Here is a 13,527-nt window from a genome sequence, read left to right as displayed (position 1 = left end):
GAACACATGTTCAGCAGACACACTGGCAACAGGACAAGCCAGATACTTTATTGCCAACGTGCTGAGCTCTATCCATTGGCGCATCTTCCCATACCAATATATCAATGGATTGTGATGCCCATACACCTCAGGGTGTTCCAGATACATCTGGAACACCCTGCGGATGGTTATTGGTACTGCCAATTGCTTAACCTGTTTTGCCATTGCCGATGCACTGGACTTGAGCCCTGCCAATTGAAACCAATACAATGCAGAGGTTGGGTCCAGTCCTTCTGTTGCTTGTGTTCTGGTTGATAGTGTTACTGATTGCTGTTAGACAAGACTGCCCTCTCTGGAAGTTGAAGGCAATACCCCAGAACTGCGGGTTGGGAATTTAAGTTCCAGCTGTTCTTCTTCCAAGTCTCCAGCTTGCTCTACAATCCACCTCTTTTATTTTAAAACATCCTCTTCACAAAAAGGAATGAAAGTGAGCAGAATTTGTTTGTACTGTGGATCAAGTAGTGTGGTACATATGTTCTCTTTGGAATCGATGATATCATGTCGCAGCCTTATATTAGAAGTCAAGAGAAGAACTAAGGCCTCAACCAAGGCATGCGCTTCTGTGTTTTTATTCACAATCGCGGGAGCAAACATTTCAGACGCCTTCTTTACCTGGTCTCATAGGAGATGCAACAACAGGATAGCTGGGCTCATCGTACTGTCCACCTTGCTAACTTCCCGTGTGAAAACCTCAAAAGGGAGTAGCATCTGTGTCAGGCATTTGACTAGGCCCCATTTGTCCACATCCATGGTCATAGCTTTCCCAACTGCATCCCCTCCTTTTTGAATGGCATTGTCATTGATCTGTTTGTACTACTCAAACAGACAATGCAGCATGTAAAAGGTGGAGTTCCAACATGTTGGCACCTCCTTTATCAGGGCTTTAACTGGTGCTCTATTATTCTGCTGAATAATCTGCAGCTGCTTCCAGGCTTTAAAAGAATGTCTGAAATTAGTGCTGATTCTTCTGCAGGGGGTCAGTATGTTGCTGACTAGGTCTTCTTTTTTGAGAAAGTCTTACAGCACCAGGTTGATGCAATGGGCCTAACACCGGACCCTGAAATAGCCTCCTTCTGACATGGCCTTGACTATGTTACTAACATACTTCAAGTACTACAACCTGACCTCTGTGCACTGTAGCATTTTGCTGCTGCTACTTGTAATCCTATATGACTGATATATGAACCTAATTCAAAACACAATACATGAACTGGTTTTTAAACACAATATGAGAAAACAGTGGTAAACCACATGTAAACTCAAACAGTATTCAAAAATACCACATCAATACTTCATGATGATAACATGTTTTAATCTGTTGTTGACACAGATATTAAAAACAGTACAGATGTTCCATTTAGTTTTCATGCCCAATGCATTTCCGCCCCTTTGGCCCATAAATCTAAAAATAACAAACACAACATCTAATGTAAGATAATTTCAGTGTGCAGGGAAATGTGAACAGAATCTAATTATGTGACTCTGAATGCTTACATGTATATAAAACGTTCTGGTGAATATCCAAGATGGAAAATGAATGAAAGACAGTAGCTAGGTAGAAAAAGTTAGTGTACCAGTGAGTGAAATTTAAAACAGTCACCATCTCAAACGTGTCTAATCATTAATGTAATCAAGCAAACTGTGATCAAAGGACTGCACTCGTACATCTCTCCTTTTTGTGACTTTTCCAAATACACCACATAAATGTATGTATGTATGTATGGCATACTTATAAAGCGCGGCTGTCACCCGACGGGTATCCTGGCGCTATGGTCTTTCAAGATCTATACGCAAAAAGCATTACTGTGACAGCTGGCTACAGTGTCCTTGGGAAAAGAAAAGTTTTTAATCCCTTTTTAAAAGAAGAAAAATCTCCTGAGCTTCGGAGGGACAGTGGCAGCGCATTCCATGCCCTAGATGCAGTGTAGCCAAAGGAACGGCCACCCATCCGTGTTCTCCGGATCTTAGGGACTGTGACTAAGTAGGCAGAAGCAGAACGAAGAAGTCTGGTAGGGGTATACCAGCAAAACAACTCCTGCAAAGAGGTCGGACCCAAACCCTGGAGAGCCCGAAAGACCAAGCACAGGGTAAACTGCCACCTTAATGAAATGGGTCCTACTCAATATCTCTGTAAAAAATGACAACACATGGTGTAGGTTTAACCGGCTATCAAACAAACATACCGTCGCCAAATGGACAAAGTAACAAAACTATACTAACCTCACTACATGTGAACAAATGATTCTCGAGAGGCTGTTATGGATGAAAACTTTGAAAAAAGATTAACACAATAGTGTTGGTAACCTAAGTCCCAAAATTACAAGCTGTCTCCCCTAATATACCTCCCGTTCAAACACAATGTGTGACCTTCCTCCTCACACCTCAAGTTTTAAAGAAACATTCAATTCCTTCGGTCTACCACTCGGCTCCGGTGATAGTTGGATGGCGGCTCTCTTCTTTTTTAAGGGCTACGCTCTCACACAACGTAAACAACATAAACAACGGACACTACTGCAAGCTGAGACTTCAGAGTACCATAATGTGAATGCCATCTTAAAGTCATAACAAAACAAAGAAAGTTATACCGACACTGAGTAAATCTCTAAAAATTCTTGCCTTCAAAAAGTGGAGAAGATGTACTCTTCCTTTTCGTTGCTAGAGATCTGGGATCCAAGAATTCTAAAAGAGGAGTTTCAACTTCTTGTTTGGAAGGAAGCTCAACCTCCTGTTCTGCTCCAACATCACAGAAATGTACTATTGCTGGCTGTGCTGCTGTCCACTTTGGTGTGTTTCCTGAAATGATTGTGTACTACTCAGCAAAAGGGACAAATCCAATTCAACATCACTACTCGTCGGAGTCAACATGATTGCATTGGCTGCCTCACTGACAGACATTGTCTTGGGCTTTAGCTTGGGGAGGTGGTGCTGTTGATGCAGGAGTGCTGCTCTCAGCTTGCTTGCTGGAGACCGGTGCGGCAGGCACAACTTTCCTGAAAAAGGTTGCGGTTGGCACGCCAGTGGTTGAAATCTGCTTCTTCTGCTCCCCACTAGCCACTCTCTTGGCAGCACCTTTCTTTGAGGCCATCTTGAAGCAGTCAGTTGGCAGTGGCACTTAGCTTTACACCAAGCTGAAGAGATGACCGCGTTCCGTAGTCAGTCATGTGTCACGTTGTGCACAGGCCTTCTAGCTGGCAGTACCGTGGGTGATGTCTCTTTTCTTGTGCACGTAAAAGCAAACAAGCAAAAAAAAAACAGCAGTGAAACGTCGCATTGTTGCAGTTCAAGTAGTAGTACAAACAAACAATATCATTTAGTGCGGTGACTTAGCATAAATACAGTCGAACTATCCCACACCAACAAACTTTTATTGTGTGCAGTACACTCAGGATGGATCAGAAAGAGCAACAACAACGACAGACAGATGTATCTTTTTGCTTTATGTGCATCACGTTGGGATGTGCCACTCAGGGAGGTGCAGGTGACAAAGTATTAATCCCTCGACAATTATTGCTGCTGTGCAGTGCACCTATTTCTGTCATGGCGTTGATGCCAGATGTTAAGAAACTGGAAAAAAAAATTAAAATGTAAATAAATAATTATTAGTTTATGAAGATTTTTTTAAAAAAAAGTTTAGAAAAAATTTAAAATTAAAAAAAATAAAATTACAAATATACATTAAAAAGAAAATACATTTTCAAAAAAATGCATAATTTAAAAAAACTTTTAAAAAAATGTAAATACAAATTAAAACAAAAAATGTACAATTAAAGAAATAAAATTAAAAAAATCAAAACAAAAAACTTAAATATACGTCAAAATATCCGCAAGCATATTAATTTATTAAAGTTCTATCATTGTCAATCATCCATACAAGCCTATGGCAAAGAGCCACACTGGCTGGATGCACAAAATGGCTGCCAGTCAGTGCAACATGGACATCAACAACAATTAACACTGAGCAAGGAGGCATTGTCACATTTTCACAGAAGACATGCAGGCCTATGGGAAAAGTACAATGGCTCGTTACACGAAATGGTTGCCAGCCACATGGTCAGAACAACAACAACCAGCAAGAAGGCCTGGCCACAAACAAAGAAGACATGCAGGCCTGTGGGGAAAGCACACTGGCTGGCTATACAAAATGTCGCCTAGCCACATGGTCAGAACAACAACCAGCAAGCAGACATGGCCCCAAACAAAGAATACATGCAGGCCTATGGCAAAAATACACCTGCTGGACACACAAAATGGCCACCAGCCACATGGTCACAACAAGAACCAGCAAGGAGGCATGGTCACAAACAGAGAAGACATGCAGCACCCAAGGCAAAAGCACACTGGCTGGTTACAACAAAATGGCTGCCAGCCACATCGTGACAACAACTGGCAGGAGGCCTGGAAAACAAAGAAAACTTGGAGGCCTAGAGCAGAGACTGACTATACAAAATGGCCTGTGGCCACATGGCATAATGAACAACAAAGGCAAACACACATACACACACACTGGCCTGAAAAAAGAGGCATGGTAACACAGAAAATACAGCATTAATTCAACAATGCCAAAATGATAATTAACAAGGCTAAAAATGTTTACAACATACATCCTCCAAGGACATTACCCCACCTCTCCCGCTGGTTAAATCCGGCTCCCCGTTGAATCCCTGCCCCGCTCATATTTTGAAGCAGATTTACTGTCACTGTCCATCACCACCTCTTACGCTTCTTAATAGCTCGCTATTCCAGGGCATTGTTACCCCTGCACTCAAATCAGCAGTGATCGTTCCAATCTTAAAAAAACCTGGGGCGGACCTTTCGGATCCAGCCAATTACCGCCCCATCTCTCTTTTGCCTTTCTTGGCAAAGGTACTGGAACGTCATGTGGTTAAAACCCTGAGTGAGTTCGTGGAAAGAAATAGTATCCTGGCCCCGAGACAGGCCGGTTTCCGCCCAGCTCATTCAACTGAGTCCGTAATTATATCCGTTCTGGATAACCTACGACAGGGAATGGACACTAATCATCCTCAGGCCCTGGTCCTTCTGGATCTTTCCGCCGCATTCGACACGGTGGACCATACCATCTTACTTTCACGTGTCGAGGCGGCGGGAATCGGAGGGACAGCCCTGTTATGGTTATCCTCCTTTCTGAGCGGCCGGACTCAGGCGGTTCGCCTTGGTGAGTACTCAGCGGATTTCCGGCCCATCCAGTGCGGGGTCCCACAAGGATCTTCTTTGTCCCCCCTTTTATTTAACCTTTATATTTCCCCCCTTATTTTTGCTTTACAGCGGATGGAGGTCTCTGTGTTCAATTACGCTGACGATCTCCAGCTCATCTTCACCCTTTCTTCCTCTCCTGAGTCAATTTCTAATTTTCAACTCATCATGACGTTCATCCAGGACTGGATGAACTTCAACCACCTGAAACTCAATCCCGATAAAACGGAATTGGTGTTGACAGGTGGTTGCTCCAGTCCCTGGTCCTCCTCCTTTTGGCCCTCTTCCTTAGGCTCCCCACCCATTCCTGTTCCCTCCGTTAAAACTCTTGGGTTTAAAATTAACAATCAACTTTCCCTACACTCCCAAGTTTCTGCTGTTGTTTCCTCAGCCTTTCTTTCTCTTAGGACAATACGTAAAGTATCAAGATTCTTTTCCTCGGATGCGCTCAAGTTAATACTTCTGGCCATGGTAACATCTCGCCTGGATTATGGCAATGCCCTTTATCATGGCATACCTGACTACTTGATGAGGCGCCTCCAACTGGTCCAAAACCAGGCCGCCCGGCTGGTTTTCAACTTACCAAAATCACACCACGTTACACCCCTCCTTGTCTCTCTGCACTGGCTCCCTGTCCGGCAGCGCGCCTTATTCAAGCTTGGCTGCACCATCTTCAAAGCCCGGACAGGTTCTGCCCCTTCTTTCATTAACTCAGAAATACATGACTATTTTCCATCGAGAGAACTCCGTTCTTCCTCCCACCACCTGCTCGTGGTCCCTCGCTTCAAACGGAAGAAGTGGGGGGGGTTCTAAATTCTCGACCACGGCCCCAGCTTTCTGGAACTCCCTCCCAATTTACCTGAGAACCTGCCCCCAGTACCCTTTGTTCCGTAAAGGCCTCAAGACCTTTCTTTTCACTCAAGCCTTTCCCTCTTAAACAGACACTCCCCATTTTTCCTGCCCCCTGAGTAGCAGTAGCCTTTTAGCGCCAAGGAACCGCCAGGTGTACGAGCGCTTTATAAAACCCTTAAACTCAAACTCAAACTCAAACTATACATTGTTTGCAGGAAAAAAATGCAATACCACTAAAAACACATTTTATATTTGAATTCAATGTCATCCATGGCCTAAATGATGTTTCAATTCAACGGACACCACAGAAACAGTTGGTTCATGCACCCATTAATAGTACAGGGACTACTGGCTGAAAGGCCCGTAGGCAGATTAGGCCACAAAGTGAATTAAATCAATATTGCAAATTTATAAAAAAAAATGGGAAGTATATGTAGTAAACTGCAATATTTTTCCTTCACAAAAGAATAAAAATTAAATGCAAATAAATAACTAGAACCCTACTAAAACTGCAGGCCACCCACCACAATACATTTTAAAAGCAAATAAAGTACAAATAAATCCAGGTGCATGCCCCCAATCAAACAAGCACCCTTATACATCAGTTTTTCAACTTACTTGTGATATTTCAAAAACAAAGTCCTTAAATCCAATGGTATGTATGCAGCAGACAAGGAGAGTGATCCTTCCAGCTCGAAATCCCAATGAAAAGTGACAAGTAGAGGGACAAAGCACTGGGAGGAGCCTGCTGGACTGGAACTGAAAGTTGGAATCTCTAGGGCACTTCCTTCTGGTTTGAAAAAATAAAGTTTAAAAAAATGGCTTCTCGCACAAAAAAACAACTTCAACGGCCAGTATGAGAAGAAAATCTACTCCAAATGCCTCTCACCTGCATTCTCAAGCAGAAAAACTCGGCACTAAGAATGGTAGATTGGTGCTGTTGTGGCCAGAAGCCATGTGAGTGAGCTTAAAGTCTCGCAGGAGCTCACTAGTAGAATGAGAAGCCTTGCGCATGCTCCCAAGTGGCCCGAGAGTCTTGGCGCTCGCAGTTGAACGCCGAAAGAAAACTTGACCGTGTGATCGTAAAAAAAAATCTTCTTCGCGCCTGAATGGCAGAACTCAGGAATTCCGCATTCCTCCACTGAGTGCCCAACTTCCGCAAACTCCACGAGCAGTGCCGAGTTTACCACCCGGGCTTAGTTCCGTGACATCCTGGTAGGGATCCATTACTGCATTGAAGTCAATCCCAATAACCGTTAGGCCCTCTGGAAGCTTAGAGACCGCATGAGAGAGAGTGCAGAGGAAAGTATGTATGGCTGCTGGGGGTGTGTAGGTCAAAACAAGATTCAGTATTCATCCTCCCTCAGTCCTGGTCAGGGCTTGGAATCGCCCCTAGGGTCAGCTATTGTCTTCGTAACTCTCAGTGGAAAGGAGCGGCACAGAAATAGAGTCACACTGCGAGAACCCCTTGAGAAGCCAGTGTGGAAGATCCTGTGAGATCCCTGTCTCGCTAAAAAGGGATAGTAGTTCGCTATCAGTTATGTATCCTGTGACATCAGGACTGCTGTAAGTAACCGGTGAGAGTACTTCTGAACTACAATATGCTTAATACGGTACATCAGCCCTTGACATTCCAGAGCACGCTGAGGGGATCCAGGTGACAAGATCTGGAAGACATGGGGCCAGGGTGTAAGGAGGATGCAAGCCTGGGTGGGCTGCTAGAAGGCAGCAGTGCATCCTGTTGGGAGAGCAGTATTACACTTTCAGAGTGGCGCAAGGAGTTTGAGAAGGAAGCAACATTAAGAATCTTGTCATGTGGTGAGAACAAAAAGGGAACAGCTATTAATTAATTAATTGTGGATTTCTAAAGCGCTAGAATCGACTCCCGAAGGAGTATCTCTGCGCTGTAGACCGCTGGGGAACCGTCCTGGCTTTCCCTGTGAGATGGTCCCTACTGGGTATCTCCAAGGTGAAACCAGGTTGTGGAGATGAGGCAAGCTAATGCCCAGATTTGCAGAGTGTGATCCCTGGTTAGAATAGGCACCGAGGCGAGAATTATCAAGTCCGCTGACCCTGGTCCACCAACCTGCCGCGTCGGGGATAGAACCCTGGGCCCGGCGCTGTCCTCTGCGTCCGGGTCTGCCGCCTCTAACCAGTGAGCCACACCACTCCACTATAGCAAAACATATTCTACAACTCCCCCTCCAACCAATCCCCCACCCCATATTTCGACTCTTTAAGCATCTGTCATCCTACAAATGAAAAGAAATCTTGAATTCAGTCTGAACTCAGGAACGGAGTGGTGGACCCCTCCATTTTGCAGTGTCAAATTTGGCATAACAGGACTCAGGATCACAACTGCTTTCTTTTGTAAGTAATCTTGATTAGGAATTTTGGCAGACCCTTCTGTGTGTAATTGATCGTTCAGTAGTTCAGACTCATTCTCGGTGTCAGTTGAGATTCCACATTCGTGATCTTGGAACTTAGTCATCGCTTTCACTCCTGTATTATTTGCACTTGGGCTCCCCCCGCCAACTCTGTCCATTTCCTTGGTGATTCTTTCCTTAGTTGATGATGTAGGGTTTATTTGTGTTTCCCTGACTGCCCCTAGCAGCTCTGACATAATGGTTGGAACACTTGCAAGTTTATCAATGATTTGGGGGCAGAAACAGGTATGATATGTAATATCCTTTTCTTGTTGGGCCTTCGTTATCATAGTGTTTAAATCTTGCAACTTTTGTTCTATCACCTGTATGATTATTGCTAAGACATATTATAGCGCGACTTGGGTGTCTAGTTTGCCGGCATGGTATGTCATGGCAGATCCGATGGTTTCCATGGTGCCTAGTAGTAGTGTCCAAACAGAACTGGTGGTGGATATATTTGTGCATCTGTCAAGGATTTGTCTCCTTGTTCCTCAATGTTTCTCAATTTAATGTTTTCACAGAAACCCTGTGGTTCTAAAGGGGGGCCAACGTGGCCTCAAGGACTAAGCCCCCTTTATCTTTTGTTGTGATGGTCCCTGTTCCGTCTGCTGAGCGGGCTGGGATGAGTTGGGGGTGTCTCAAGCGTGCCAGGAATCTGTTTTTGACCCCAAGCAATTTGCGCCATGGGTTGATCCGGTGATTGTATTTGTAGAACTGCTGATAAGTTAGATGGTACACAAAGGCTTGAAAAACTGTCATTCCAGCACACAAGATATTCATTGAGGCATTGTAACACATTTTGTTGGACCTGTTGTTGATCTTGACTTAGTTGACTTAATTGGACCGGGCTGACACAGTGATTGTGTATAATTTCCCAGTTTGTGCCTGTCTCCATATGGACCAATGTCTCGAGGACCTGAAGATGGTGTCCTTGACAGTTAGTTGGTGAATTCAAACAATTGTGTGTAGGACTATCATGGCTTTTATTGTGTCTTATGGATGGCATAAGATCCCCTTGTCCCGTTCCTTTTACTTTTGCTATTTTATTATCAATGCCGCTATTGCCGTTGCCTTCTTAGAATGTCTCATCGGTGTCATTGGTGGCAACGGTGATATTGCCTTGCTTGGCTCCTTTAGCCTCCTTGGCTTCCTCATGAGTTTTATGTTTCTCCAGGGATAGTCTGCGACATACTTAAAAAAATTCTGTAATAAATGCCCACTTACTTGATTTGTATCGCTTTGTTCGCCCTAAGTGTGGCAGGGTATACTCAGACGTGAGTCCCTTGTTCACTTGGCCACTGGATTCAAGATAGCCTGGCTGATGAGGATTATGAATCCGAAACCGGTCCCAGGATGCTTGTTTCCGGTCCAGGGAAGACATGGCTTGGCAGTTCGGGCTGGACTGTTCCCATAAGGCACAGGGTCAGACTGATTTGCATATAGCCATGTCTGAACTGGGGTGGCTGAGTGAACTAAAGAATGGTGATGGATTAAACCCAGATCAGTTGACTGGGGGTGAGTGTTTGATTTGTTCAAACACTCCGTCCATCATCCCCTTTTGTATCACTTACTTGATTTGGCACTAGTTATGGTGATAGATCTGGTGGTGATAGTGTGGCTCAAGTCACCTTCTTTGGCGTTGTCCGTGTCAGTATCCATGTCCTTGTGTTGATTGATCTCCGATTCCGAGTCCTGGGTTCTGTTGGGGCTGTCCACTACTTATTGGTCTCCTTTTTCCCTTTTAGGTTTCCCTTGTGGTTTTCCTACCGTGCCTCAGATCTTTCCTGATCTCATTCCATGGGTACTGATACAGGTGGAAACGCGAGGGATCGAGAATTTGTTCTGACCCATGAGTGATGTTACGTGACTTGATTAGTTGTTTGCTGCCACAGAGCAGGTCGTTGTTATGCACTGCTTGTGGGAGGTTGGGGATTGGGGGGCTCCCCCAAAACCTTTTCCCTTATTTCTCCACTTTCCTCCCCTATTTCCTCCCTGGATGGGTAGAGCGCCGTCTGGTGGTCCTGGCCACTCTAGTCTCTGGACTCTATAGTATTTCTAGCCTGCTATGGGCTGACAAGGTCATGGCTGTGGCATATAGTGTGTGACTAAGGTGGGAAAAGAAGCGAGGCGGGGGCAAGCGGGGCACATAATGCTGGGCTGCAGGCTGCACCCGACCTGGTCAGGCCACCTCCTCAGCGCTACAGAGGGCTCACTCTCACTGCGGCTGCCCGTTACTGGTGGCCGCGCTTGCACTTACCACAGATATTTACTTCTCCCTCTCTTGCTTCTGAGTGGTGTGTTGCTCTCCTCAGAAGCGGCCTCCTGATCCCTGCTGGGCCCCACGCTGCAAACTAGCGGGTCGGGTCAATTGCGGGTCAAATTGCAGCCTATTTGCGGGATGGCTGCAGTCTGGAAAAGCTGGAAAATGCTGTAGACCTCGCCGATCCGATTGCCGTGCTATGCTCCACCCCTCGTAATGCGCAATACATGCCAGATCACCCAGAAGCAAGGGGTACCTAGTTGTTGTGTTCATGGAAAGTGTAGGGGTGCCGTCGCTGCTCCAGAGCATGACCTGGGTCATCTCTTACCTTTACAGCACAACTTAGGGGAGATCTCAGACTCAGTGCCCTCTAGCATCCCCTTGTCACTGTTACACCTTCACATCAGTCCTAGGGACCCAACAGTGACACCTTACTAGAGGGTGGCAGGGTTTGGCAGCTTGTCATCCATGTCTCTGCAAGGGCAGCAGAGAGCCATTAGTTGTGACAATTTGCACCACACCACTGTTTCCAGACAGGTTCAGACAAAACCTCGGAGACCCCTACCAGCTCCTTGGTCCCACTGTGTACCAACCACCAAGAAGACTGGGAGCAACATCCAGGCAATTCTCAGTCACAGGAAATGTGCAGCGCATCAAATGCTAGATGCCAAACCAGCACAAGCCGGACTCCCCCAGAGATATAGCAGTGTGTCACCACTCAGTATCAGCACCACCCAACACAGAGATCATGTCCTCTTAACCCATCCAACCACACAACGCAGCGTTCATGTCCTCATAACCCATCCAGACACACAACGCAGCGTTCATGTCCTCATAACTCATCCAGACACACAACGCAGCGTTCATGTCCTCATAACCTATCCAGACACACAACGCTGCATTCATGTCCTCATAACCCATCCAGACTTGCAACACAGCGTTCATGTCTTCATATCTTGTCCAGTCACCCAACACAGCATTCAAGTCCTCATAACCCATTCAGACACCCGACACAGCGGTCATGTCCTCATAACCTGTCCAGATACCTGACAGAGCATTCAAGTCCTCATAACCCATCCAGACACCCGACACAGCGGTCATGTCCTCATGAGCCATCCAGACACTCAACACAGCACACATGTCCGCATCACCCGTCCTGACTCCCAACACAGGCGTTCACGTCCTTATAACCAATCCAGACACCCAACAAGGGCAGGGTCTGGTCTATTGGAAGAGCTGCGTCTACTGGTAACACAGATCAATAGGATTATTGGCATTTATGGTACCAGAATAACAATCCTACCTATGTTTTTAAAACTATCGTTCTGATCACTCTGTTTCACCTTCTTGCTATTTGATGTCTTTAAAGGGATCTGGGGGCATTTTGGGTTGGGCTGACACTGCTACTTAGAGCCTAAACCCTAATCTTGTGGTACTAATTAACCACTAAAATGTCAGGGTTATACCTACAACCACTTCCCTCAGAACGTTAGTGTCTCCTACTCCCATGGTCTCTCCCTCCTACTATTTTTGTACCTCCTCTGGACGAATCACGCTCACTACAAAACATTGGCTCCTTAGTAGAAGATCAAGACTGCGTGTGTTTACTAGCTTAAATCAATGTTTTTGTGTTCTTCCTTTTTCTTCCAGTCTTTCTGGGTGTCTGTGTCCAGCCATCCTCAACTCAGGGGGCCGCTGTAGAAGTGACCAATGCCGGAGTGGGACAGACAGTCACCCTCACTGCCCCGGTCAATGTGAATCTACTGACGTTTGCCTGGTACAGAGGAGGAATGGTGGCTGATGCACAGCTGATCTACAATTACTTTGTGTCACCACCAGTACAGGTCAATGGCCCCCAATACACAGATCGAGAGACTGGTCGCCCAGACGGATCTTTGGTGATCAGGGACCTGCTGACAAACTACACCGGAAATTACACCGTGAATGTGACACCGAGTGGTGCACTTCCGGTAGCAGCCACCAGACAGCTGAGGGTCTATGGTGAGTGCTCGACCTCTGCCCAGGAAGTCGATGTTTCCTCTTCCTCTGGGGAGTGGGTTATATGTCACATTTTGTCTTTGTTTATACAGGCACTTTCCATAAAGTGGTTAGATTGAACTGTTACATCTGATCATTGACATGTACATGACCATCACATGATGACATTGGGGACCAGGTTTAACTTCCAAAGCCATAAGACGCATAGCAAGGTGCACAAATATGTATACAGCACCTTCTAATGTTTCTTTATATGGTATTAATGTTGTAGGATCTCAAGTCTGATGAATACCTCGTAACCGTCAAATCCCAAACAAGATCTTTAAACGCATCGAGTCAGGGGTATGTAACAGAACATGTAAAACACATGTACAGGAATGAAGTTTGAGTTTCACCATTAGCTTCCTGGGGGATATTCCATGAGCTCTGATGTGAGAATGGAGGGGGGAACACTCACATACGGCAGGCTAATTAACTATTACTTTTATTTCTTTTTAGGCCGAGCCTAGCATTTCAGCGCATGCGCTGCTCGCTTTGTGATGCATGCAGTATTTAGTATAGCCTGGATGCTTTGTGGAAGCTCTGCCCACTCTCCGCCCATGTTTTTCATTGGCTTGTGTCGTAAATTCTGCCTTCCGATTGGTTGTAGGCTTGTTATTCGCTCCTTATGACGGCCATGTTGTCATTTGTGTCCTTCCATGGCTACTGGCCCCTTTACTGCACAGACGCCACTCAGAATGT

The 13,527-nt window shown here is 45.6% G+C and overlaps 1 protein-coding gene across 1 annotated transcript in view; it reads left to right on the top strand.

The window, feature by feature from the left end:
• Positions 1–13,527, top strand: part of LOC144768904 (cell adhesion molecule CEACAM6-like) — a 113,623-nt gene that overhangs the window by 20,855 nt on the left and 79,241 nt on the right. The window contains exon 2 of the mRNA XM_078652917.1: positions 12,432–12,789. Coding sequence (XP_078509043.1) covers positions 12,432–12,789 — 358 coding nt within the window. The remainder of the gene's footprint in view (positions 1–12,431; positions 12,790–13,527) is intronic.

This window comes from Lissotriton helveticus, chromosome 7 (assembly GCF_964261635.1).
Source record: "Lissotriton helveticus chromosome 7, aLisHel1.1, whole genome shotgun sequence".
Taxonomy (NCBI): Eukaryota; Metazoa; Chordata; class Amphibia; order Caudata; family Salamandridae; genus Lissotriton; species Lissotriton helveticus.
The sequence above is the reverse complement of the archived record's forward strand: the minus strand, read 5'-3'. Positions and strand labels throughout refer to the sequence as shown.